Source organism: Onychostruthus taczanowskii, unplaced genomic scaffold, assembly GCF_017590055.1.
Source record: "Onychostruthus taczanowskii isolate IOZ18803 unplaced genomic scaffold, ASM1759005v1 scaffold1, whole genome shotgun sequence".
Taxonomy (NCBI): Eukaryota; Metazoa; Chordata; class Aves; order Passeriformes; family Passeridae; genus Onychostruthus; species Onychostruthus taczanowskii.
Genome location: NW_024496525.1, coordinates 9573458 through 9597891, shown reverse-complemented (window position 1 = coordinate 9597891; position 24434 = coordinate 9573458). Strand labels below are relative to the sequence as shown.

The 24434-nt window shown below is 37.3% G+C and overlaps 1 protein-coding gene across 1 annotated transcript; it reads right to left on the bottom strand.

Moving 5' to 3' along the window:
- Nucleotides 1-13978: 13978 nt before the first annotated feature.
- Nucleotides 13979-18755, bottom strand: EMC7 (ER membrane protein complex subunit 7). The gene is made up of 4 exons (XM_041401009.1): nucleotides 18598-18755; nucleotides 16594-16732; nucleotides 15976-16056; nucleotides 13979-14424 (listed from the first exon to the last, which is right to left on the bottom strand). Exons 1-4 carry the CDS (start codon nucleotides 18738-18740, stop codon nucleotides 14272-14274), a joined length of 516 nt encoding a protein of 171 aa, XP_041256943.1. The 5' UTR covers nucleotides 18741-18755; the 3' UTR covers nucleotides 13979-14271.
- Nucleotides 18756-24434: the final 5679 nt, after the last annotated feature.

The window sequence follows — 24434 nt, the reverse complement described above, 5'->3', positions numbered from 1 at the left end:
CTTAAGGTCAGAGTACTTACATAAACATGGTTTGGTAATATACAGATTTCAAAATAAAACATTACTACAATTACTTGTTGTTAGCCATGTTAATTAGGATACTTTGTTTTCTAGCCCAATGACCACATATTCCTTCTCTACAGTATGCTGAAATTTTAATTTTTGTTCTGATTCTGCTGAGCTTTAACTGACAAGCATTCATTTGAATTTTTCCAATTCAGGCTCTCCTGTGTGGAAGTACTCTTTGCACATTCTTCATATCCATATGGCACATGGATCCAGCCTGTTAAATCTCTCTGCAGAGCCTTCCTGCCCTCCAGCAGATCAGCACTTCCACCCAGCTTGTTGCCTGCAAACTGACTGAGGGTGCATTCGATCCCCTTATCCAAATCATTGATAAAGACATTAAGCAGGACTGGCTCCAAACCCGGGCCCTGGGGAACAGCACAGGTGACCAGTCCCCAGCTGGACGTAGCACCACTCAGCCCCACTCTGGGCCATGTATTGAGCCACTTTCTTACCCAGAGACGAGTGCACCCCTCCAAGCCATAGGAATCCAGTCTCTCCAGGAGAGTGCTGTGGGAAACAGCATCAAAGGCTTGAGTAAGATCCAGGTGGACAACATCCACAGGCTTTCTCTAATCCACTTGATTGGGTCACCTTGTCGTGGGAGACCCAGTTGGTCAGGGTCTTTTGCAAACCCATGCTGTGTGCGCCTGAATCCCTGGTTGTCCTGAGTGCCATCAGGATGTTCTGCTCCATGAACTTCCCCAGCACCAAGGTCAGGATGACAGGCCTGCAGGCCCCTGATCCTCCTTCCAGTCTTGTAGACATGTGTTGCATTTCCCCTAACCTTCCTGGTTAGCCAGGACTGCTGGGAAATGGTGGAAAGTGGCTCAGTGAGCAGTTCTGCCAGCTCCCAGCTGGCCCCATAGACCTGAGTGTGTCTAAGTGGCAGAGCAGGTCGCTGAACATCTCTCCTTGGATTGTGGTGACTTCATTCTGCTCCCCATTCCTGTCTTCCAATTCATAGGGCTGAATAACTTGAGAATAACTTGTTGTTAACCACTTTAAGCACCTCATGTTTTCCTTGTCCTTTGTCACTGTTTACCGCTGCATCCAATAAAGAATGGAGATTATCCTTAGCCCTCCTTTTGCTGGTTATGCATTTATAGAAACATTTTTATTGTCTTTTAGGGCAGTAGTCAGATTAAATTCTGGTTGTGCTTTGACCCTTCTAATTGTATTCCCCATAAGCTCACATTATCTTTGTAGTTCTTCTGAGATTCCTGCCCTTTCTTCCAAAGGTCATAAAATCTTTTTTCTCTGAGTTCCTGTCCAAGTTCTCTGTTCAGCCAGGCCACTCTTCCTCGCCACCTTTCGGCACATGGGACAGCTTGCTCCTGCATCTAAGATTTTCCTCTTGGAGAATGTTCTGCCTTTCTGGACTCCTTTGCACTTCAGGATGGGGGCCAATCTCTCTGGAAATCTAAGGCAGTTCTGCTGGCCCTCCTCCTTCCTTCTCCAAGAATTTAAAAATCCGTCACTTCATGATCACTGTGCCCACGATGGAATCTGTCATTATGGGAAAGGCTTTGGCACAGGCTGGCAACTTGCATACCCAGGACCTTCAAAAGGCCTGGCGTGGGCAATTTATGGATTTGTATGATTGCCAGAAGCATGAAAAATGCTAACTTACATGCAAGAAAATTGTTCAGTATACTGAGGAACACAACAAACAAAGCTCTAAATGAAAAAAAAAAAAACAACACACAAAAACCACATAACCAATAAGTATGTCAGTAACTTTCCTGAAAGAAGTTTCATAGGCACACAGAACAAGTGATTGCTTTGGGAAAACAAACAAACCAACAAAGCCCTACCAAACAACAAAATCAGGCCATAGAAATACTTCTGCAGCTTTGAGTGATTTTGAATTGCTTTGCAGCCTTGGCTAAATGCACTTTGGGATCTTTGCATAGGATCAGTAAGAAAAAAAATGTTCATAACAGCTTTCTCTTGTTCTTGAACTTATGAGCTGGCATTGGCATATGAAGTGTGTGTTTTGTCTGACAATGCAGAAAGCAGTTATTAACTGCTGAAACACATTGCACATAAAGCTGTTTTCAATACAAATTTTAATCTCTTTTTACACATTCAGTATTTGTGAGATGAACCATTATTTGGGGAAGAAACCAAAGTATATTTTTTAACTAAATGTAAAACAGAACACGTGCTACACTCTTAGAAACATTTGACTTTTCAAATATTAAGTAAATTTATTGAGATTTCTTATGAAAATCTTTATTATGAAAGAACTGAGGTAAATACTAAAAACATATTCTTTTTATCTTCCTGCTGAACCCAAGACTAAATTCTAAGGGTGTAGAAACTTAACAGAATTGAAGAGTGCTTTCTTTCAACAAATACACTGACCTAACTTGAAAAAAATACAATCAAAACAATCATCATGGGAGACACTGGAAAATAACTGTTTGATTAGCTGACAGGACTGGTGGTAATGAAAAACTTCAATTACTCAGATTGCTTTGAAAAACAGTTTGATAGGAAACATCTGATTTTTCTTTTTATTCTAAAAGTGGCAAAAATTTCCAGATATGAACACTACAGGTGAAAACTGTTGGAGAATACTAGCATGGAATGCCAATTAGGTGACACCTGTCTTAAGATAGTAGAATTTGTGATTCTGAGGAAAAGTATGTGCAGTATTGTGAGGACAATATATTTTAAAAAAATAAAAGTCAGACCAATAAACTTAGGCAACCATCTTCTCTCTTGCTAAGAGTCTGAGAGAGACAGGCTCTTTGAGCAGGCTGGCAATTAATAAAAAGTATTATAGTGAAGATGAAATGACAAATTATTTCTCATAAAGAAAGACAGGAACCATATTAAGACCACAAAAGATCTGGCTAAAAAGTTCTTTAAAAATCTGAAAGTCAGAATGAAGTTGTGTAAGCAAGGGGAGGCAAAGGACAAATCCTAAGAGTGACTATGTAGGGATAACTCAATAGCTGATCAGGATAAAATTAAAGGTTAAGATTAAAAAGGTTAACACTACCAAGGGACCTAAAACCCCAACAAATATTCTGTAAATAGATTGGACAAAAAAAGAAGTTAAACTCAAAACCCCATTATTTTATGAGGGAGAAAGGCAAATGGCACTGATTTTTTTTGTTACATACTTCATAAGCAGTGATCAGATACTCAATAAAATTAATTTTAATGAAGGAGTAGGATTGAAGGCCAGAAAATTATCTCCAAAAAGCTGAAGTATTTAAGTATTTTCAAGTATTTTCAAAGTCGCAAGGACAGATGAAATTGTGTATGTATCTTATGATCTAGCAAAAGTCCTCTCTGAACCATTTACATTTTAGAAGTAATGGAGGTCCCAGAGGATTTCACTGGGCCTATCTTTTAAAAAGGAGGAAAAGCTAAGCAAAGTAAAGATTAAGATACCTTTAAAAACACAGAAAATAGGAGAACAAAAAAAAGCTCCAGGGGATGATAAGGTGATGAAAAGCAGCCAGCAAAGACTGGTCAAGAAATAAAGAAATCAAGAAAGAAATAAAATGAGGTTTGTTCTTCCTTGCTACATGGATCCCTCCTTTTCTGACCTTTGGTCCTTTCACTATAAATTTCATAGGAAGTTCTATATACTCCCAGAGTCACATTACAAGTACCCCATAATAACCTTTAAACAGCTGCATAGTGCCCTGTATCCCATATCAAATCCCCTGTAGGCAGTACATCACTGTGCCAGGAGCTCTGGGAATTTTTATTTGGGTTTCAAACCAGGGACAATGGTTTAATCATGTTCCTTTGATAATCTTAGGAGCAGAGAAGTCTGTCCCTTCCATTTTCACTGAATATGCTGACTAGGGCTCCTCTGCATGTCCCTATTCACCCAAATCTCACCAGGCTTTTGGCATGATTAATCCCATAGTCTAACAACAACACAGTGCAGTGGCCACAACCTGTGACTTGGAAATTCAAACTGGACACTTGGGAGAGCTCGTTCACCAGGAGCAGGGAACAGGGGAAAAGGTCTCCCAGATGGGTTATGGAACCTCCATATTTGAAGATTTTTAATACTGGTTAGACACAATATGACTGAACTGATGTTGGTGATAATCCTGCTCCAAGTAAGGCTGACTAGAAACCACCAAAACAACCAATGCTTCATCAACTGTCTGGACTTCAGAGAAAATAAACTTTAAAAGTGTCTAGCATTTCAGATCTGATCCAGATTTGGCATATTGCAAAGTATGAGTCAAACTCAGAGTCATATTTTAAACACTACCTATTTAGGTAGCAGTCAGCTTTCAGGATAATTTCTACTACAAAAACACATCTACTAAAATCAGTAAGTTGAAAATATTTTCCATCTGAATGCACCAGTTTTACCTCAAGTACTTGAACAAATAGAAAAAAAAATATTTGAGAAGTACCTGCACAAATATTTGAGTGACGAATTTCAGATGATTATCAGCCCTAAGACATTTTAAAAGCAATGTGTTGATCTTAATTTTAAATCAATTAGCTATATTATTTAGTTTTAAACATTATAGCTTAATCTTGTAATATAGGAATCTAAAAATTATTTTCTCAACTGGGACAAGAAGCAGCTGGAAGCATTGCCATGGCAACCATCTCATTTCCAAAGAGAGATTCTGTGACTTCTGTTGCTCTTTTGCAACCTCACAGCTCAGTAGCATTGCTAAAAAAAAAAAAAAAAAAAAAAAAAAAAAGGGAGGGGGGCTTGGAAGAATCATGAAAATAATGCTTCAAAACATAAGGCAGGCTTTAAGTAAACAAAGTGAATTCTCAGACTGATGGTGAGCCCAAGGAAAAGAACCAAACCAAAAAACCAAACCAAAACACATATATCCCACCACTCTAACATGTGTCTTTGTAAATGACTGTAGAATCAATCTCTCCTGGAAAGTATGTTTATCACAGATTTCACTGTCTCACACTAAGTACGTGACTTAGTTTCTTGATCCTACTGTTTAAGGAAAATTGATAGTAACATGAATAATACACAGGGGGTGGATAGGGTGGGAGCAAAAAAAAATTCTGTCAAAACAACACATTTTACTGCCCACAGCTCTCCTCAGGAGAGAGGTTGAGATCATATCATAATAATTAGTCAGATTGCTCAATGACTACTGAAAGATTTTAAAGGGCTATAGTCTAAGAACTTGTACAGACTAGAAAAACTGCAATACCTCTTTAACAAGTTGGTTCTGAAAACATACTATAGAATTTAGAAATTAAGGGAAGTTCATGCACAGATCTCAAGGTTATGGTTTAAATTCTTATTTACCCTTGCTTCAGTCTGGTTGGCTAAATGCCCTTTCCTGGGTACTGGAGTATTGGTTACATGGTTATGGCACACTTGGGACACAGATGATGATGGCTCAGACAACAGTGTCTGGAAATGCTACAGGAGCACAAGGCCATACACAGGTTAAAGTACATTTCTACAGGGTAGGCTGGGAGTTTTTCATCATCTGTATCTGCAGAGACCAATACTGCTGATACCAATACCTGCTGAGACCAAAACCCCTTGCACTGGCTGGAGTAGCAATACTAAAGTTCCTTTCAAAAGGAACACTCTATAGCAGAGCAAGATCTTCAGAGGTGTGCCTGTATCTTTCCACAGCTGTGAATAGAACCTGGCTGCACTGGTAACTTTATATTTTGTTCATAAAGGAGCTAACTGAAACAAGTAAGCACTGCTAAAAATAGTAAACACAGTAGAGCCTAACTCCTGGTTCACACTTCTATTGATAAACCATATATTCTTACATCAGAAGCATTTGCTTATCCAAATCCCTAACTTGGAATGTAAAGGAATTGTTAGGATGTAAAAGCAGGTAAACATAAACTATATATATCAAGTATTAAAAATAAAAAAGGTATAAGTATAAAAAAGGACAGAATAGACAATAAAACAACATTTAAAATAGCCCTAAACCTATTGGTTAGAAAGTTAGAAATTTAAATATTTTTAGATGTAATCAAATTTTGAAAAGAAGCAAATTTAGAAAGTAGAAGTTTATTTAGTTTTAAAAAAAAAAAGCTATCAAATTTGAACAATGTTCAAGAAGATTAAAAAAGGCTAATGAGGGACTGCAAAGGTGTAAAGGCACTTGAGCTTCAGAAGGCAAGTGTATTCTGTCATAAAAAATGCATAAAGAAGTATGAACATGAAGAATGTATGAACAAGAGCATGCAGATTTTTTGTAATCAACAGATTTGATTGAGAGGCAGAATTCTACAAATTTATTTCTTTACTATGTGATACTGATGAAGTGGGTTGAAAGCAGCAGGTGACTTTTGCTGTTAGTTAATGGGGTTTAAGACTGCTTTTTCATGAAGAGCCATTCAGATCCTTTGGACATTTTATTCAATCATCTTTTTTCCCCATGAAATAGCTGTAAACAGGGCATCATGTTAAACTCTGGTATTTGCTGTGAACTGTGTTGGATTCAATAAATTCTTCTAATACTCTCCTCGGTGTACACTTACACTTTTTGTGAAAAAAAAAAAAAAAACCAAAAAGAACAAAAAAACAACTCTAACAATAAAATAAGTTTTAAACATATTACAAAGAAAGCACAGAAGTTTGATCAGGTCTTTCCAGGACAAGTGACCTCTCCACCATTAGTCAGCTACCTGGTGATAGAAATAATTGGTTGCTACCAGTGAAACACTTGAAAGAACAAGTGATGTATACAATTATTTCTGTCAGCACCAGCTCAATAGAGCTTGCTACTGCAATAACAAGACTCTTGTAGTCTTCATAAAAATGAAGGGCAAAAGGAAAGTGAAAAAATTCTGTGCAAATACCATGTGAATAGAAGTAGCAGAAAAACAAACCAAAAGAAAAGAGGGAGTGTCAACACTACAATTCAAAACCAAAAACTAGGGGATTTCAGGAAAAGGTTCCTCTAGGAATCTTAACTGATTGTCTGTAGATGCTCATGTCTAATGTGGGGGACCCTTACAAAGCTACAGGTAGGATTATTTTTATGAAGCAAACATTTAATCACAAACCTAGGAATAACATTATGGTTCAGTTCCCATCACTTTTGGTAAATATGATGATGGATGCAGTACTTATTCCAGTATAAGCCTGTCTTTCAGTAACTTTTAGTAACTGCTCCACCTCTCCTCTGAGCTCCTCTTCTTTCTAAGAGAGAATGGCAAAAATACAGGTTCATTAAGAAGTTTGACCTCAGATTTCTTTGGACACTATTTACTAATTCAGCTTATGCATTTCTCACCTGCCAAAATGAAGCATTCTGACCCACATCCATGGATAATTGAGAAAACAAACTGGTAGAAAATGTAACACTCCTCCCTATTGCCAGAAATTTCTTCCAAGTCTTACTCTGTTCTGGTCCCAGGAATGGAAAGTATTAGTTCCAAGTATTTAACTGGATTCTTCATGCATCTGCATGGTAAACAAGAGTCCTGCGCCCTGCACCCCAGACTATGAGTTTGGGTGCCCTATTCTCCTTTCTGAAACACAATGGAAAACTCAGACCTGTGTGTACCAGACCCCTAAAGACCCCAGAGAACTTCTTAGGAGAATGTTCTAATATTTCAACTAGAAAAAATGTTCCTTTAAAAAATCTGTTTTCTTTTTTACTTGCTGCGCTTGCAAATGAGTTTCACCATCTGTTATGTTACTTTTAAAATGTTTGTATTCAGATTAAGAGAATCAGTTGAAAATGCAGTTCTGTTTGAAAAATACCACAAAAGGATTTTCTGTTGCATATTCACTACCTTTTGCCCTTGACCAAATGATTTTGATAAATTTTTATTCCTACCAGCCATGCAGAACCAAATGAACCACATAACACAAATGAACCTAACTGTGGTGTTTTGTGCACCATCAGTAAATGAGTGAACTAGTTAAAGTTCCACTTGTTTTTCCTGCAGAAATTTATTCTGTCATTAAATCTTTATAGCCTTATTAGAAACAAGATATTACATAAAGGTTACTGACAGCATAATTGAAGGAATAACCTTGTAATTTCAAAAGTGAACTGGTTTTTCTGAAAAATCAATATTTATTAAGAAAGAGGATGAATAATCCTTTATGGCTTTTGAAATGCAGAAACAAAATAAATTAAAGTGCCTCAGCCTATTTATGATCTCAAGAAGCTTTCACTAGCTCAATTTGAAAATAGACTAAATACTATTCCTACAGACAATTTTCTGGCTAAAAGCTCCTTGAATGCTGTACTAATATACGCTTGAATTGCCAGATTATACACAGTATAATGTTCAAAATAGTCATTAAGATCTAAGGTCTAAGTGTCTTTAAAGCCACTGAAATGATGAAAGAGGTAAGATTCTTTAAAATCCTATTTTTTTTTTCACTATCAATACTGATTTCTTTCTGGAACTCAAAGTGCAATAATGTATTTATTAGAAGACTAGTACACAGAATGAACCCTGCACTGAGAGGGGGAAAACTGGCTAGATTGTACCACTTGGGGAAGAGCCTTAAAAGAGTGACAGTTTTTATGTAATGATGGAGGGAAAGACTGATGAACTTCATCGCTTGAATGGTATAGCAGTCTTTCCCAGATGGAAACAAACATGGGATAACTGCTTTTTCTTCACTCACATGCGTAATAGGCAAATATCAAATAGGCAAAGAAGTCAGTGCTCTCCTAAAGACTGTGACTACAGTTAATTTGCTCACTTGCCAACACTACATTCACCTAGAAAACAGTGTCTGTAGAACATCAGGGAAACATCTTCCAGTTACAAATTTTTTCAAACCTTAATATTTGAGTTAAATATGCCATGACAGAAATATATAAATTTTCTTCTACTTTTGGGGGCTTTCTCCAAATTTTTCTCCTTACAATTAATTATGGCTTCAAGTATCTTACTAAATGAAACATTGCCAGAGAACTTCCCTGGACATGGGAATCTGCTGATTCATAGTATAAAGCTTGTGCAATAGCTGTCAATACACTTTTGGAATGTGCCTAATTACAACAGTCCCTCCCCTCCCAGTAATTCCTGGATATGGTAGCAAAGTTAGCATGGGAAATAAATGACTCCTGAGCCACAGTGTCTCCGAGCTCTGTTTTGGAGAGCAGAGCACGCACAGGGGTTCCTCCTGCCAAGCTGGCGCCTGTGCCAGTTCCTGGTTTGGACCTTCCAAATGCCCTGTGTACAAGTGCCTCCCGTGCTTCTCCTGCCTAAGAATGTGCAAAATGTACATATGTAATCTTTTCAACCTTTTAACATTGTTCAGTAAATCTGCTTTTCCACTGATTTGAAGTTTAAAATTTTAAGTTATTTCTGTATTCCTTAGCTCATCAACAGTAGATGTAAACACTTATATTTTCCTTCAGTTTGTTAAATTAGCACAACATATACCCATATATATCCATATTTTATTCTGACACATCAAAATGAAAACCACTAAGGGTTCATTACTATTTATTTTATACTGGTTACTTTCTTAAAAGAATAATAAGTGTCAAATAAAAATAAATTAAAATAAAATAAAAATTAAAAAATAAAATAAAAATAAAAAAATTAAAAAATAAAAATAAAAATAAGTAAAAAAAAAAGTGTCAAATGAAACATAAAATTGTAGGGATACAAATTCTCTATCTAGTAACTACTAATAGCAACAAAATTAAGGTCAGAGATGTCTTAAACATGAAAATTTAGTCCTTTTAGTACTTTAAGATACTTTTATCACTGTTAGCCTAGGGTCCTTTTATCAAACTGTAAAACAAACTTTGCCCTCTTTGAGCTACTGATCACACATGACCTTTATGCAATTAAGGGTACATTAACACCCAAATGGAGATGTTTAAATAGATCTTAGTGATTTAATACACTTTTCAGTAAGTTGGAAAATGGTACGTACTTAAATTGCCTATATTGTTTTTGAAATCTTGACATGCAGTTACTTAAAAAGGGTTGCTTTAACAGATAAATATAAACATCTACACAATAATGCTTAACAAAGGTACTCTTTAACAAGATTACATACTGGATTTTTTTTATTAAGTTCATTGCCACACTGTCTGAGTACCCAATACTCATTACTAAATTTATCTTCACAATTACTTTTATGAGATGAGCTTCTCATAAGTCATACACAAGAAACTGAAACAGAAATAATAGATGTTTTGTACAGTCTGACAGTTGCATCCCAACTCAAGGGACTTGATACTAAAGTTGTCTTCACAAATACAAGCCTTAATCACAAGCCAGCCTGTGTCTCTGAAGCAATACACACCCCACTGATGGAGCTATTAGCACCCCCACTGCATCAAAAAGATAAAGAGCACCAACAAATATTTTTTGTTTAAAAAAAAAGGGGAGATAGCTGTACATTATATTTATTCCTTGTACGCATAGAATGTGAGCATCTTCGATGATGCAATTGGTAAAATTATTTTAAACTGTTCCAAACACCTTCCAGATCATCTTAAGTGACTAATAGCTAAAACAGACTTCAGCAAAATATGTCTCTTCTCCCTTCTACGTGGCTTGTCATAAACTCCGTTGCCCACTCATTCAGAAGGTGGCTAAATGAGCTCTTCAGCTACAAATCCTCAAGATGCAGTGGGCTCACTGCCAGGAACAGAGAACTCCTGTCTCTGACTGAATGTTTCTGGTGCTTACTTTCTGCTGGCTCTGGGATTTCTTTGCTCCTTCTGTTAGCTGATTTAACTTCCTAAAACTTAACAGAATTCCAGCAGACTGATGAACCAATTTTGCTTGTTAAATCAGTGCATGACAAAGCCTGAGAAGTACCACAACTTGTAATCAGAAGGCGGCAGGGCTATCCAGTCCAAGCTGAGGAAGCCTGTCTTCCTCCTTTTGGCAACAAGGAAATCAGCTTGTCTATAGTCCAAGTAAATCTTTAATTTCTGCTCTGAGGTATCAGTTACTTCAACTTACAGTCTGCCTTATTTTATCTCAATTTACCCCGCTAAAAGGAAGCTATGTTGTTTTTTTGTTTTTTTTTTTTTAATTGGAGATGCAGACTTAAGACAGAAGACTGACTCCAAAGAATCTGTAAATAAGAAAATAAAACTGAACTACAGCAAATATTTATTTTCTGCAGAAATTCAATCTTGCATTTTAACTGGTTCAGGATCAAGTAAACTTGGCCTAGTGGCATTTATGATATTCCAAGGCCACATTAAACTTTAATTGACTGTGCTGGTTTTGACTGTGGTAGTTATAAGGTTACAGTGGCTAGCATGGGGCCACGCCTAGGACCTGTGCTGGGAACAGTGCTGATAACACAGAGACATTTTCATTACTGATGCACAGTGCTCCACAGAGCGGAGGCCTTTTCTACTCCTCACCCCACCCCACAAGCAAGGGATGTGGGGTTGCACAACCCCACAAGGGTTGTGAGACAGGGACTGTGCACAGTCCCTTGTGGGAGGTGACACAGCCAGGACAGCTGACCCCCAATGACCAAAGGGATATGCAGACCATTAGCCACCATCCTCTGCATACAGACTGGGGGGAAGAAGAGTGGGATATTGGAGCGATGGCTTTGTCTTCCCAAGTATGCATTAGGTGTGCTGGAGCCCTGTTGTCCTGGGGATGACTGAACACCTGCATGCCCATGGGAAGTTGTGAATTCTTTGTTTTGCTTTGTGTGTGCTGATTTTGCTTTCCCTAATAAACTGCCTTTATCTTGACCCACAAATGTTCTTTTACCCTTCTGACTCTCCTCCCCATCCCACCGGGGGAATTGAGTGAGCAGCTGCGTGGGGCTGGGCTATTGGATGAGGTTAAACTACAACAACGACCAACTGACCAGTGACCAATGCACTCTGGCTACAACCTCTCTGCTCGCTTGACACACAGATTCCAGCTCTAAACTAAAACAAAACTAAAAAAAAATAATTTACTTGCAGTAGTTCAGCAGCAGACTAACACACTTCTACAAACTGCTTTATCATAAAGGTGTCTTAAAAAGGAAGTGAATAATGTACAAGATGTTTGGGCTTGGATTTTTCTGGTAATAACAGGTTTCTGAGAGCAGACATTGCATCTGATCCTGATGCACAAAGGGACTGCCTCAACCTTCATATACAAAGTCCTAAGAAAAAGAGAAGTGTGGAATATTCCATGTGCTCCTTCGAAAGTTTTACTACAATCTTTACAATTCCTGTGAACTTTTTCACTCTGAGCTCTTACCAAGGACTTACATTTTTTTCATGGCCTGAATTCTCTATTCTCCCTTGAAGACAAATCAAGAGCGTGAACAGACACCACAAAAGAAGGCAAAAATATTAGTTCCTACCTTTGGAATTTTATCACGTTCCTACCATGGAAGAATGCACCATATATAATCATATATAAATAATTATAAGTTAATGCAATTCAATTGTTATTTCAATTACTGTTAAACAAAAGTAACTCATTGCTTGTACTTTCTAGGATAGCACAGTAACAATGCTAATTGCTCCATCTTCAAAAAATTGCAGTTTTTTTCATAAGATACTGCTGAAAGAGGTGGGTTTTTTTATAGTTTGGGTTTTTTTTCTTCACCAATGCAACCTGACACTTACTTCAGTAGATCCTTCAAGCAAGAATATCCAAATATCTTCTTGTCTCCACTGAAATTACTTAACTTAGAATGTGAAACAAAAAAACCATTCCAGCAAAACAAAAAGAGAGCAAAAATGTGCAGCTTACTTTGCAGAGTGAAATCTTTCATTGTCCACAGAAAACACTAGGTTATTTCTTCTCCAACACCTCAAAAAGTGACTTAATCTTATTATTGAGTATGTAGTCTTTTTCAACTTTTATGTTTCCCAGCAAAACTTCTAAATATGTATTCTAAGAAAATTTATAGCCCTCTTCTCTGTAAGGCAGAACAAACACATGCACTAGAATTGACTTTGCTTCAGATGTATTGTAAGTGGATGTTAACATACCATTTTTGGAAGCAGATTTACATTACCTATGCTGCACTGACCCTGTTACCTAAGAAGTTACCAACTGTAAAGAAGAACAGCATTTATGATGAAAACAAAGAAAAAGGACTGTTGCTAACAAGGTTTGGCAAGTATTGCTGTCATTTTAATGTGCAAATGTTCAACTAGTAAAAAACAATCACTTGATTTTCAACTTTTCTCTGGGTAGCTTGAGAAGATACTGCGTAAGAGATATACAGGCATGCTCGAAGAACAAAGTTCTGCCAGTGACTTAGCACTCCTTGAGAGCCATATACTTGGGAATGTAATTTATAAGATGAGCAGAATTTAGCTTTCTACTACACCTTAAATTCTTTTTTTTCATTTTAAAATTAGTTAATTTGAACTTCATTTAAAACTCTGTGTTTGACCTCAAATCTTTCCACTGGTAAGTTGAAAGCACAGCACGCATAAAAACAGTAAGAAGTCCCAGTGTTTCAGAAGTGATACATGTAACTTAGAAAAGAAAGATTCAAGATCTTGACAGCTTAAATGATTTCCTCATGCAAGATACTTTGCTTTCTTTCCTGCCAGAGTTTTTAGCAGAAAGTAGATCAGAGTAAAACTGGGCAATACGTAGTAGAAAATCTTTGAACTAAAGATTGCCCACAGAGGTTGTGGAGCCTCCCTCACTGAAGATATCTAAGAACCACCTGGATACAATCCTGTGCCATGTGCTCTAGGATGACCTTGAATGGGAGATCGGATCAGAGGACCCCCTGTGTTCCCTTCCAACCTTACTGTACAGACAGAAACAGCATAAAATGAAATTATTTTATATGTAACATGTGACAAGCTGATACAGCAAATTACTTACCCGGTAAACTCACAACTCCATTCTGAAAAAATGATTTGTTAATTTCAGAACTCAACAAGTGTAAAACATTAAAGATATCTTAAAACTGAACTCCAGTTCTATTACCTTTGAAATTTTTTATACAGTCTTAAGACATTTATTACTGTGAATCACATTGTATAATTTATTTGAATTCTCTACAGAACAATACAGTTAATTCAGTATCATCAATAACTTTATACAGATACAGTATTGAAGCCATGTCATCTTTTGCTTACTGTCAAGTACAAAACAGCTTATACAATCTAAAAAAAAGCTACAAACCACTCTTGTAGCATAATGTATGTTGTGCCTGGTTAAAGTTTACAGCAGTAGCTTTTTGATCTTTCAAGACAAATAAACATGACACCATATAATAACAAATAGCTGTGCAAACTCAGGAGGAAGACTTAACTACCTCCTTTTCCCAGAACTACTTTTCCCTGCTTTACTGCTGCTACCACCAGACTTGCTGGAAGATTTTGAAGAGAAAAGTCTTGTCATGAATTCAGACACATCTGGCAGCTCATGGTTGGAATTCAGCATGTTCATTGACTGCTCCATTTCCTGCATGAAAAGATCACATAATCTTAATAGCTTGTAACAATTCTGGCTGTATCTAAGGCATCAGTCGAAAGCCCGTATGAGAAAGATACCAAATTTTCCCAAATGCTGTTTTACTTTTTGTAGTCCTCCAGGATACATATTGCTACACAGTTTTATGCAACCACAGCCAAAAACACCCAGCTACACACAGAAACATAAAACCCCAAAACTAAAAGCAGCAATGCATGGAAAACGGTAACCGTGTCTTAAGCAGTCTTACAGGGCAATCATCTGATAAAAAAAAAATCTAAAAAATACAAATGATTTCTCTTCAGCACTACTTTTCTCCATATTAAAATTTAGGCTATTGTTTAGATATTCAGATATGTGTTCTCACAGATGTCACACTTTTGTTTTTCAAAACAGTATTATTTATAGCAAATTAACAAATTTTTGATGCTGTTTGAAGGGATTAGATATTTTTATTGCCCTACTTTCTGACACCAACCTACTAGAGTACTGCAGCTGAATTTTCATTCCTTCAGGAAAAAAAGGATTTTAATATATATATATACAGACTAGTACTGTTCTGATTCCAGAAGGAAAAAACAAGCTAATTTGAAAAACATGACAGAACCTCCATATACTCCACAAGTTAACACGTAACAATTTAATACATGATAATCTAGAGAATGTCATTACAATTCAGTTCTTAAAAACAACTTTTTCCTACTCTTCAAAGATAAGTTAAATTATAAGCAAAGTTCTTCCAACTTAAAAATTTCTCCTTAAGAAGTCACTTCATTTATCTGATAAGAAGTAAATCATCAGAAATTTTGGCGGTTTTACTATCAGAACAGCCCGTCTATAAGCAGTCACATCAGTGAAAAAAGTAAGGAATATGTGATTTTCTTTTTTTTAAATTCGACTTCCAGAGCTCAGCTTGGTTTGAAGAACATGTTGTGAATACCTAGTATATCTCTGTATTTGGTTTTTAAATCAAAATTATAGCCAAAATAGCATTTTACAGCTCTGATAGGCTTTTTAAAAGTATCACTTATTAAAAAAAAATTATTCTGACACCTATAAAGTACTACTGAAGACAGTGGTCATTCACAGAAAAAAGAGTGTTTAGTTAACCAAGCCTCCAAAAAGCAGCCACCCATGACAGACAAATAATACTTGTAAAAATAAAAGATTTAGCAAACACCTTGAATCTCCATTTTGTCCTAGCCTTCTGCAATTCAGCATTTTGCATGATGAAAGGACAATAAATCAGATAATTTAATGACTACATTAAGACCCTCTATCATATACTAGTGCAACATCTGGATTTCACAGCGTAGTGAACTGCGGTTTAGGCTGAAGCACAAGAGAACCCCACACCACACCCTTCTCAACACACCTGACACTTATGAAGTGACTCATTGCTAAAACAGCAACACTCTATTAGCTGAATAAAAGATGCCCATTAAGCTTCCTTTAAAGTACAGTTCTGTTTATATTACTTTTCTGTGCCTTGAAATCTCATTATCTTTGGTCTCCCCACATGCATCAACTGCATGTACTTACCCGCCTCATATCAGGATCACTGGTGTTGACAACTTTAGGCAAAAGCACAAATATCAGTAATGGAAGAACCATCATCATCACCTAGAGAGAAAACAGGAAATACCTCTTCAGCTTAGTTGTTGCTCTAAACACTTTTAGGACCTACTAAAATAAAATGAAGCTCTACTAAACAGCCAAACTCTAGAACTCCTGCATTCTGAAACAGTAAGCCAGTAACACTTGTCAGGAATGAAATATTACAAGGGAGTATTGTGCTTTAAACAATAGTTTTCAAAGTTGGACCAATAAGGCAAATGGTTGTTCTCTCTTACACCTGCTGTAATTACAGTTTTGCAACATGCTGATCTCTGCACTACTAGAACAGCATCACATTGTTAAAGGAAGAGACTACGGGCTGTTTTCAGAGGACATAAATTAACAGTGGTGTATAGGGGAGGAGATGTCAGAAAATAACTTCCCTATTTGTAAGCAAATAAAATCCAAGAAAACAACCGTCTCAGAATAGAAAAGGAAAAATGCACATTTTTTCCTCAATTGTTTTTATTCTTAGTATTCTGATGAATAGCTGTATTTGGATCCTTAGCATACTTGCAGTATTTGTGTGTTGCCTGTACGTACCATAGGATTCATGAGGAAATCCGTCCATCCCCAAGATTCTCTCTTTATAAAGTATGAAGGTGGTCCAGAAGATTTCATCTGGAGTGGGTATGGCAGCCTGACAACTTCAGAGGGTTTGATGTAATTCACATATCTTGCTCTATTAGGAAAAATGTAAATAATTGAAAATATGAAACACAGAATCTTTGGCAAATAATAAAGAAGATTTTTAAAAAATCCAAGCAAGTTTTAATGGAAGACTACAAACAAAACCATCTGCTATGCAGTGTCAGCTAGACTGCACTTTTTAAGAGCTAATTTCTCTCAGCAGCATATTTGATGGAATCAAAAGCAAACCATTTTTTGTTATCTTGTAAAAGAGCAAGAAAAACAATGCTGTTTAGGGTCCACCTTTGAATAGTGTAATATAACCAGTTTGCTCAGGACACAACTACTCACAAAGTTAATACCTTTTCCATAAATGCATTACTCTGCATTTATTAATACTGAATCTCAGTCTTTATTACTTCATAAGGTTTTTCCACAGCTCATCACTAGTATACTTCATTTGGGCCTAATATTCAGATAATTACTCAGTACTAACATCTTTGTCACTCTTGACCCATTTTTCAAGGTTGATGAATATTTATCCACTTTGTTCAACTCCAGGGATAACTTCTGTCCATAAATAATTTATTCCTTGTGAATTTTTCACCAAATACTCATCTACAGACTGTCTATAGAATCTATACCTATAGAATTCCCTCCTACCTTATGACCATGTGTTTTCTTCAAAACTTGAGATTTTTAAGTAGATCTTATCAAATACATCTGTCATCCACATGCTGTCTCCTCTTTCTAGTTATTACCATAATTTTTTAAGGCAGTACATCCCTTAGAAAATCTCTGTTGACATTTTCCTCACGTATCATTTTTCTTCATGCATCTCTGACTCCCCAGCTGCATTCCTCATTACAGTCTCCATCCACTGGACTAGTAGAGATGCCAAGCCTCCTGCTACTTTCCTCTGCAGATGTATCCCAGCAATTTACTCAACATAAATTTGTTACCTTACTAGCTACAGCTACAAACGGTGCTAAGGGTGAGGTTACACCCAATATTTTGTCAATATCATTGTATTTGATACATTTTAATTATTGCCAGTAAGATACTAACACATTTTATAAAAATAAAAATTCAATAAAGTTTGGAAAAACCTAAGCTCAAACAATCTATTCTGAGCTTATTATAAGCTCAAACATTATTATATTATGACTATAATGATGTATTATATTATAATATTAGTATATTAATTATTATTAGACTGTTTGCACTGTTTCCTGTGATATTTCAATTTTAAACCTCCCCTAAATATACTGGAGTATTTACACTGATGCTTGTATTCCTAAAAGTTAAGATGCTAGGTGCTTGAACAAAGAAAAATCACAACAAGCATTTTCAATTAAATTAAAATTACCTTAATAGATCGATTTTTCTGTATTACTGAATAGTCTACAGTTACAGTCAAGAGTGGTTTGGCCACAACATAAAAACAAGTCAACAATCCTACAGAAATAATGCAAACTGGCAACTGCTAGCATTAATCAGTATCTGTCACAAGTGTCCTTGTGACACTTGGGGGTGCAACAGAAATATTTAAAAATTTTCTTGTGCCAAGTCCTGACCGTACACTTATTAAAGAAATGGAAAAGGGAAGAAGCAAAAAAAAAGTGTTGAAAAATAATAAAGCAGTTAACTAGTTTATGCCTAGATTTTATTTCAGGATAGCTGCATAAGTAGATGGACTTTTAAAGTCTCTTTTCTCTTCTTTCAGGCCACAAACAGGAAGAAAGATATCCGACTCTGGAATCTGAGAAACGTGCTTCTAGAAGTGATGTTAAAAGAAGCTGACTCATACAGTCTGAGATGGAACATCAGGCCTACAGCACTGCTTCCGTGAATTTTGTACTGTGCCGTCAGGCACACGTAATTCACCAATACAGAGGCAAATCGGGAAAGGCTCACCTCATTTTGCCTTTTGAAGTTATGTCAACTCGAACGGGCTCAAATTTATGAGCAGGGGATATAACTTCCACTACGTAAGATCCTGAAGGTACATCATGAACCACAAAACTTCCATCTGTCCTGAAAAAAACAGGGAGTTCCATAACATTTCAGTATACTCCAGAATATAAGACCGGGTGCTCTGTTGTTTGGGTTTTTTTTTTTAAAGAAGCTGTGTCATTTTTCATTACAAATCCAAATCTTAATATAACCACAACGACCAAAAGCAAAATTTAAATCAGTCAGCACTCACAATATCAAGCCCTTTAAGTTCATCAATGCATGCGCAACAGGAGCGGAAATTCCTTGCTAGGTTAAAAATTTTGTTGTGCCCTCAAGGTGTTGTCCTGCTGGAGGAATAAATTAACAGCCCAAATAAAATCTGAAAAAAGTTATATTTCCCGTATTCAAGTGATGGCAGAAGTAATTTACACCTTCCTTCCTCCTTCTGAAATACATACAATGAAGTTTACTTTGCTTTAGTGCTTCTGCTGAAAGCAAACCCCCCCAGAATGACATCCTACAGAGTGTGGGTTGGTACTAGGGCAATTTGCAATGCAAAAAATAGCAATTTGTACCTTTGTTGAGAAATAGAGGTTTTTACTTCTAATTGCTCCCTTCAGGACCAGCCCACGCTGGAAAGCTCAATCACAGCAATAAGGAAACTAAGAGCTCTGAACACATACACAGAAAGGATTTTTAAACAAGTGGCTTTTATTTTAAAATATGAAACTCGAATATTCAGTGAAAATATTAGTAAAAGGTTACTTGGAAGCTTCAACACTAGTTGCCTTAAAGGTACAGAAGTTTTCCTCCTATGTGTTTCCAATAAGAAAATCCTAGTGTTCTCTACCGTGTTAAGAGCAACATCAAAGACCTTTTTCCTTAAAAATAAGATGCAAATTTAAGACAAAAAATTTGTTTAAAGGGCAAAAAAATTTAATAAACCCTAACACATGAGAAACATGTAGCAGTAAAACAAATAAATGAGCCCTCTTAAAAGTGAATTCCGAAAGAATTTGTCATTATGTCCTTCACACCACATCTCTCTCTAGCATGCACAACACCTATCACCTTTATGTGATGATTTGAATCCCTAAGAATGCTTACACTATTTATACTGCAACTGTTTTAAGGATGTTTCCCCAGGAATCTCCTTTTAATTTTTTTAAGTTTGTTAAGTGTTTGAGAAATTTAGAGTTTCAGGTAAGCATTTAGAAATCTGTCAACCTGACAGCAGTTATTACATCAACTCCCAGATATGATGTCAGGCTCTCATAACTTGTTTGTAGTGGCTTAGCAGGTGCTACACTGCCAGGATTCTACAAGATCTGCAGAGCAGAATCTGTTGTGCTAATCTATTAACAGAGCCTATATTCAAAGTTAACTCCTATTGCAGAGGGATTAATTAAAAATTATGAATATTTATGAGAGTATATCTTAACTCCATGCAATCTCATTTTTATATATACTTTAAAAGCAATGTATTATACTGTATTGAAAATCACAAAGAAGAATTAGAATTTACTTCTACTCTTGAAATTATATTAGTTCAGTTCTCAATTCTGATGCTATTTTCTGTCTTATATTCGCTAGATCTTTTGCTTATCTGAATATATCCACTACCACCCGAGTCTAATAAAATAATGATTCTTTACAGCTTCCATTTGCATGATGTGTGAAAGAATGAAGCCACGTCCATTAAATTACCTTTCACTAGTACAGTTAAAAGTTTTTCTTTTACAGTTTACTTATACTGTATTGAAAATCACAAAGAAGAATTAGAATTTACTTCTACTCTTGAAATTATATTAGTTCAGTTCTCAATTCTGATGCTATTTTCTGTCTTATATTCGCTAGATCTTTTGCTTATCTGAATATATCCACTACCACCCGAGTCTAATAAAATAATGATTCTTTACAGCTTCCATTTGCATGATGTGTGAAAGAATGAAGCCACGTCCCTTAAATTAGCTTTCACTAGTACAGTTAAAGTTTTTCTTTTACAGTTTATAGTTAAAAGTACTCTTAACTACAACTCTAACTTTTACCATGACCAAACATATCTCCACATCGGGTAAATTCTTAGCCAAGGTGACTTTCTTAAATAAGAAGTGACAGAATTTACAACAGAAGCTGAGAAGGAACACGGTCCTCCAGACAGCGCAAACGCGTTTGGGGTTCTGTTTTGGCTGTTGTTTTTTTTTCGTTTGTTTGTTTGAATTAAAACTCCGTTCCTGAGTTTTTGGCCAGCAACCTGAGTCATCAGCTCGGATACGTCTGCCGGAGGTTGAGGCCAAACCCTACGGCACTGCACGGCTGCCCGTGCCCAGCCCATTACAAGGCAGGTGCCAGGTGTTGACAGCACGGCCGGCAGCTCAGCTCGGGGTTCTGCGACTCCACGGTCCCGGTGACCGGGACACGGCGAGCCCTGCAGGACCCGCGCCCGCCATCTCAGGGCCGGGCCTGCCAGCGGGCCCCGCGGCCCCGGGAGACGCCGGCTCCTGCCGGGCCGGGCGCATGCGCCTTCTCCCTCCGCTCCCGGCACGGGCGGGGCTGAGAGGGCTCGGTTGTGCTTCCCTCACCTCCCGGGTGTGGGTAAAAACAATGGATAACTTGGCACTGACAGTGTGGAATGACAGAAATGTGAACCTGAAGAAAATGGATGTGTAAGAAGTACGTGTAGCTTCCTTGGTAATGGATATATTTAAGGCCTTGTGGTTTGAAATCTTAGTATGAAAAGACTAATAAACATTTTCTACGGGGGAAGAAGTAACAAAAAAAATCTTAAAAATATTAAAATTGGCCTAAAGCGTCATCTTTTAAATGATTGGTAGCACTGCAGTTAGTTTGATTAGTTACAATAGAATGAAAATGTGTTACTCAGTAGGCAGACACAGACTTGTGGGAGAGCCCAGGAGGGCTGTAATACCTCCCTGCCCCTAATTTCGCTTTACAGAGCACGTCCTGTCATATCATATGGATTCATCGGCACATTGTGGCTACACCTGCTTCCTTCTACCCCTCTGCTTTATGTCAGAGTTAATTACCAAACCTGTGGAAAACACTGCCATTAAACAAGATGAACCTGGTCATCAGCTGATAATAAAAATACTGCATTATACAAGCATGATTTAAAAAGCACATGTCATCCTATGTCACTGGGATGTTGTGAATTATTTGTCTATTATACCTTTGAGCTGTCTCTACTTTGGAGAAAATCAGGAAAATGTATGGTCTGTGATGTTCTTCTGTCACATAGGCTCACAAACACCTAAACTCCAGCAGGAGTTTCCAGGTGGAAACCCAAGAATGCCAGAACTGAATAGTGTTAGAAGTACTTGCCAATAGAACTAGTAAGCAGAAGCATTTATGTTAAAGCTACTGACAACACTCTTTCAGTACAACACCACAGTCATCACAGTGACATATCATGCAGTTAGTGTAAAAATGCACCTTTTAAGAAAATATCCTCAAGGGACTGTATTAGGATACTGTCAGGCCACAGTATGAATGACCACGCCCTCCAGTTTTAAGGATTTCATAATCCTAATAAGTTGTTTTTATAACCTACAAGTTTCTTGGTTTAAATCCTTGGAGAGCCCAAAGAAAAAGACTCCCCTATTTGTTCTTTCATAATCTAATCCAAGAAGCTTCTCTCTATATATATCATCCTGTTAACAAACTGAGAAGTTAATTAAACAACATCTTGCCTTACCCAACAGCTGCACTGGCATGCCCACTTTTCAGTGTTAGGTTGATACATACATACAGTGAATGCGAAAATGCAGTCAAGAATGACCTCCATGTTTTGTAGTTGTCTCTTCATTGATGGATTCACTCCTTGTGTTGCAACAACATAGAAAATTGTGAGTTTCCTAAAAGTTCCACCCTGGTCACAAGCAAATTTTTGGTTTTGTCTGAGCTGCTTCAACCAGCTGTCACTGATGGTACAGAGCTGTCAGCCAGATGGATGAGAGCTGACAGTCCCTAATGGGTTGAACAAAGAGAAGGCCCAGATTAATGCAATGCCATCACACTGGTAACACTGAAATCTGTCTCCACGTTCTTGTCACCTTGGGGTTTCACATACAAACTGAAAAAGCAGAGGAAACTTATTAAATCCGTCCGAATCCAAGATCATCACAGCTGTATACAAAGAAGTGGTTTGGAGTACTGTTGGACACTGGTAAGGAATAAGAGAGTTTTTTAAATCTCCCAAGGATAAAACGGGTTTGCAAAAAAATGTAGCAGAAGTTATTTTTGATTAATCTTCTTCACAGTTAGAATGCTAGCAAAACTTGCTATGTGTCTTTGGTTACAGATCACCATTAGTAAAGCATTTAATTCACCTTGGAACATTTCAGTGCAATTGCTCTGAAAGCTTCTCTTTCCATAAAGCTAATAGTAGTACCTTGGCTAGTATTTAAATATTTGCTTTGGAAAATGACAATGATTTGTCATTGACACTGGGTTACTGTAATACACCAAATACTGGACCACAAAGAGCAGCAGTCCAAAATCTCTTTTGTGCGTGACTCAGGCTGAATATGCAGAGGTGGTGACTTTGACCAGACAGGCAGGGAGCACCTTCAGCCATCTGCTTCTAATCTTACCCTAATCTTTGAGTCAGTCCCCGGATATAGGTACACAGATAACAACACTCAACACACCAGATGAGTCATGCTGGTTCACAAATGTTCGGTGGAGGCAAAGATGTAATCCTTGCTGACACAAAGAATAAATAAGAGCTACATGTGCATTGGGATACTCATAGCTACATCCTATTTGGTTTCTGGTAAACTAATTAGAGGTGAGGAGAAATCAAAATTCCCAGCCAAGTGAGCAGAGTTATGAAAATGCACAAACTGAAGATAGATGGAAAAGTTCAGCATAAAGGTACTGTGAAAGGCCACAGCCAGGTAACTCATGTACTGAGCTCTCTCCTACCCAAGGAGCTTTACTATGATTAAGCACAAAATTAACAGAAATTGTGCTGCATAGTTCTTTCAGCACCATTAAAAAAAAAAAAAAAATTACTGTGGTGTGCCATCTACTGGCAATTTACTGTGCTACACTAGAAATGGTAACACGGACAGAAAAATCGGGATTACAGCCCGAGTTCAGCAACAGTCTTCTTGTTCCTTTGTAAAATGCCCTGAGAGGGTCTCTGCCTTGGGAAAGAAAGTGCACAGGCCATATTCAGTTGCTCCAGGATCCCAGTCTGCTTCCAACAGATTGCCCATTCAAAGAACAGCAATGAAGCTGATGAAAGGTCTGAAGCACAACTCTCATAAGAAGCAGCTGAGGAAGCTGGGTTTTGTAGCCTGGAGAAAAGGAGGCTCAGGGGAGACCTTATTGTTCTCTAAAACTACCTGAAAAGAAGTTGCAGCAATATGGTGATGAGCCTTTTCAACCAAGTAACCAGTGGCAGGAGGAAATGGCCTCAAATTCACCAGGGGAGCGGCATTAGGGCACTAGGAAAAACTTATTAATCAAAAGCATTGTCAAGCACGGGAACAGGCTGCTCAGGGAAGTGGTGAAGGACCCATTCCTGGAAGTATTTAAATGACAGGGAGATGCGATGCTTAGGGATGTGGTTTAGTGGTGGACTTGGCAGTGTCAGGTTACTGGTTGGACTCGATGACCTAAGATGTCTTTGGCAATCTAAATGATTCTATGTTGGGGAAGAAAATCTCTTAATCCCCTGCAAACTCTGCAGTTGTCAGAATAATTCCTGCATCTCCAACATGTCCACTTCCACAGTATGGAGTCAGCATGTAAGACTGAGGACTTTC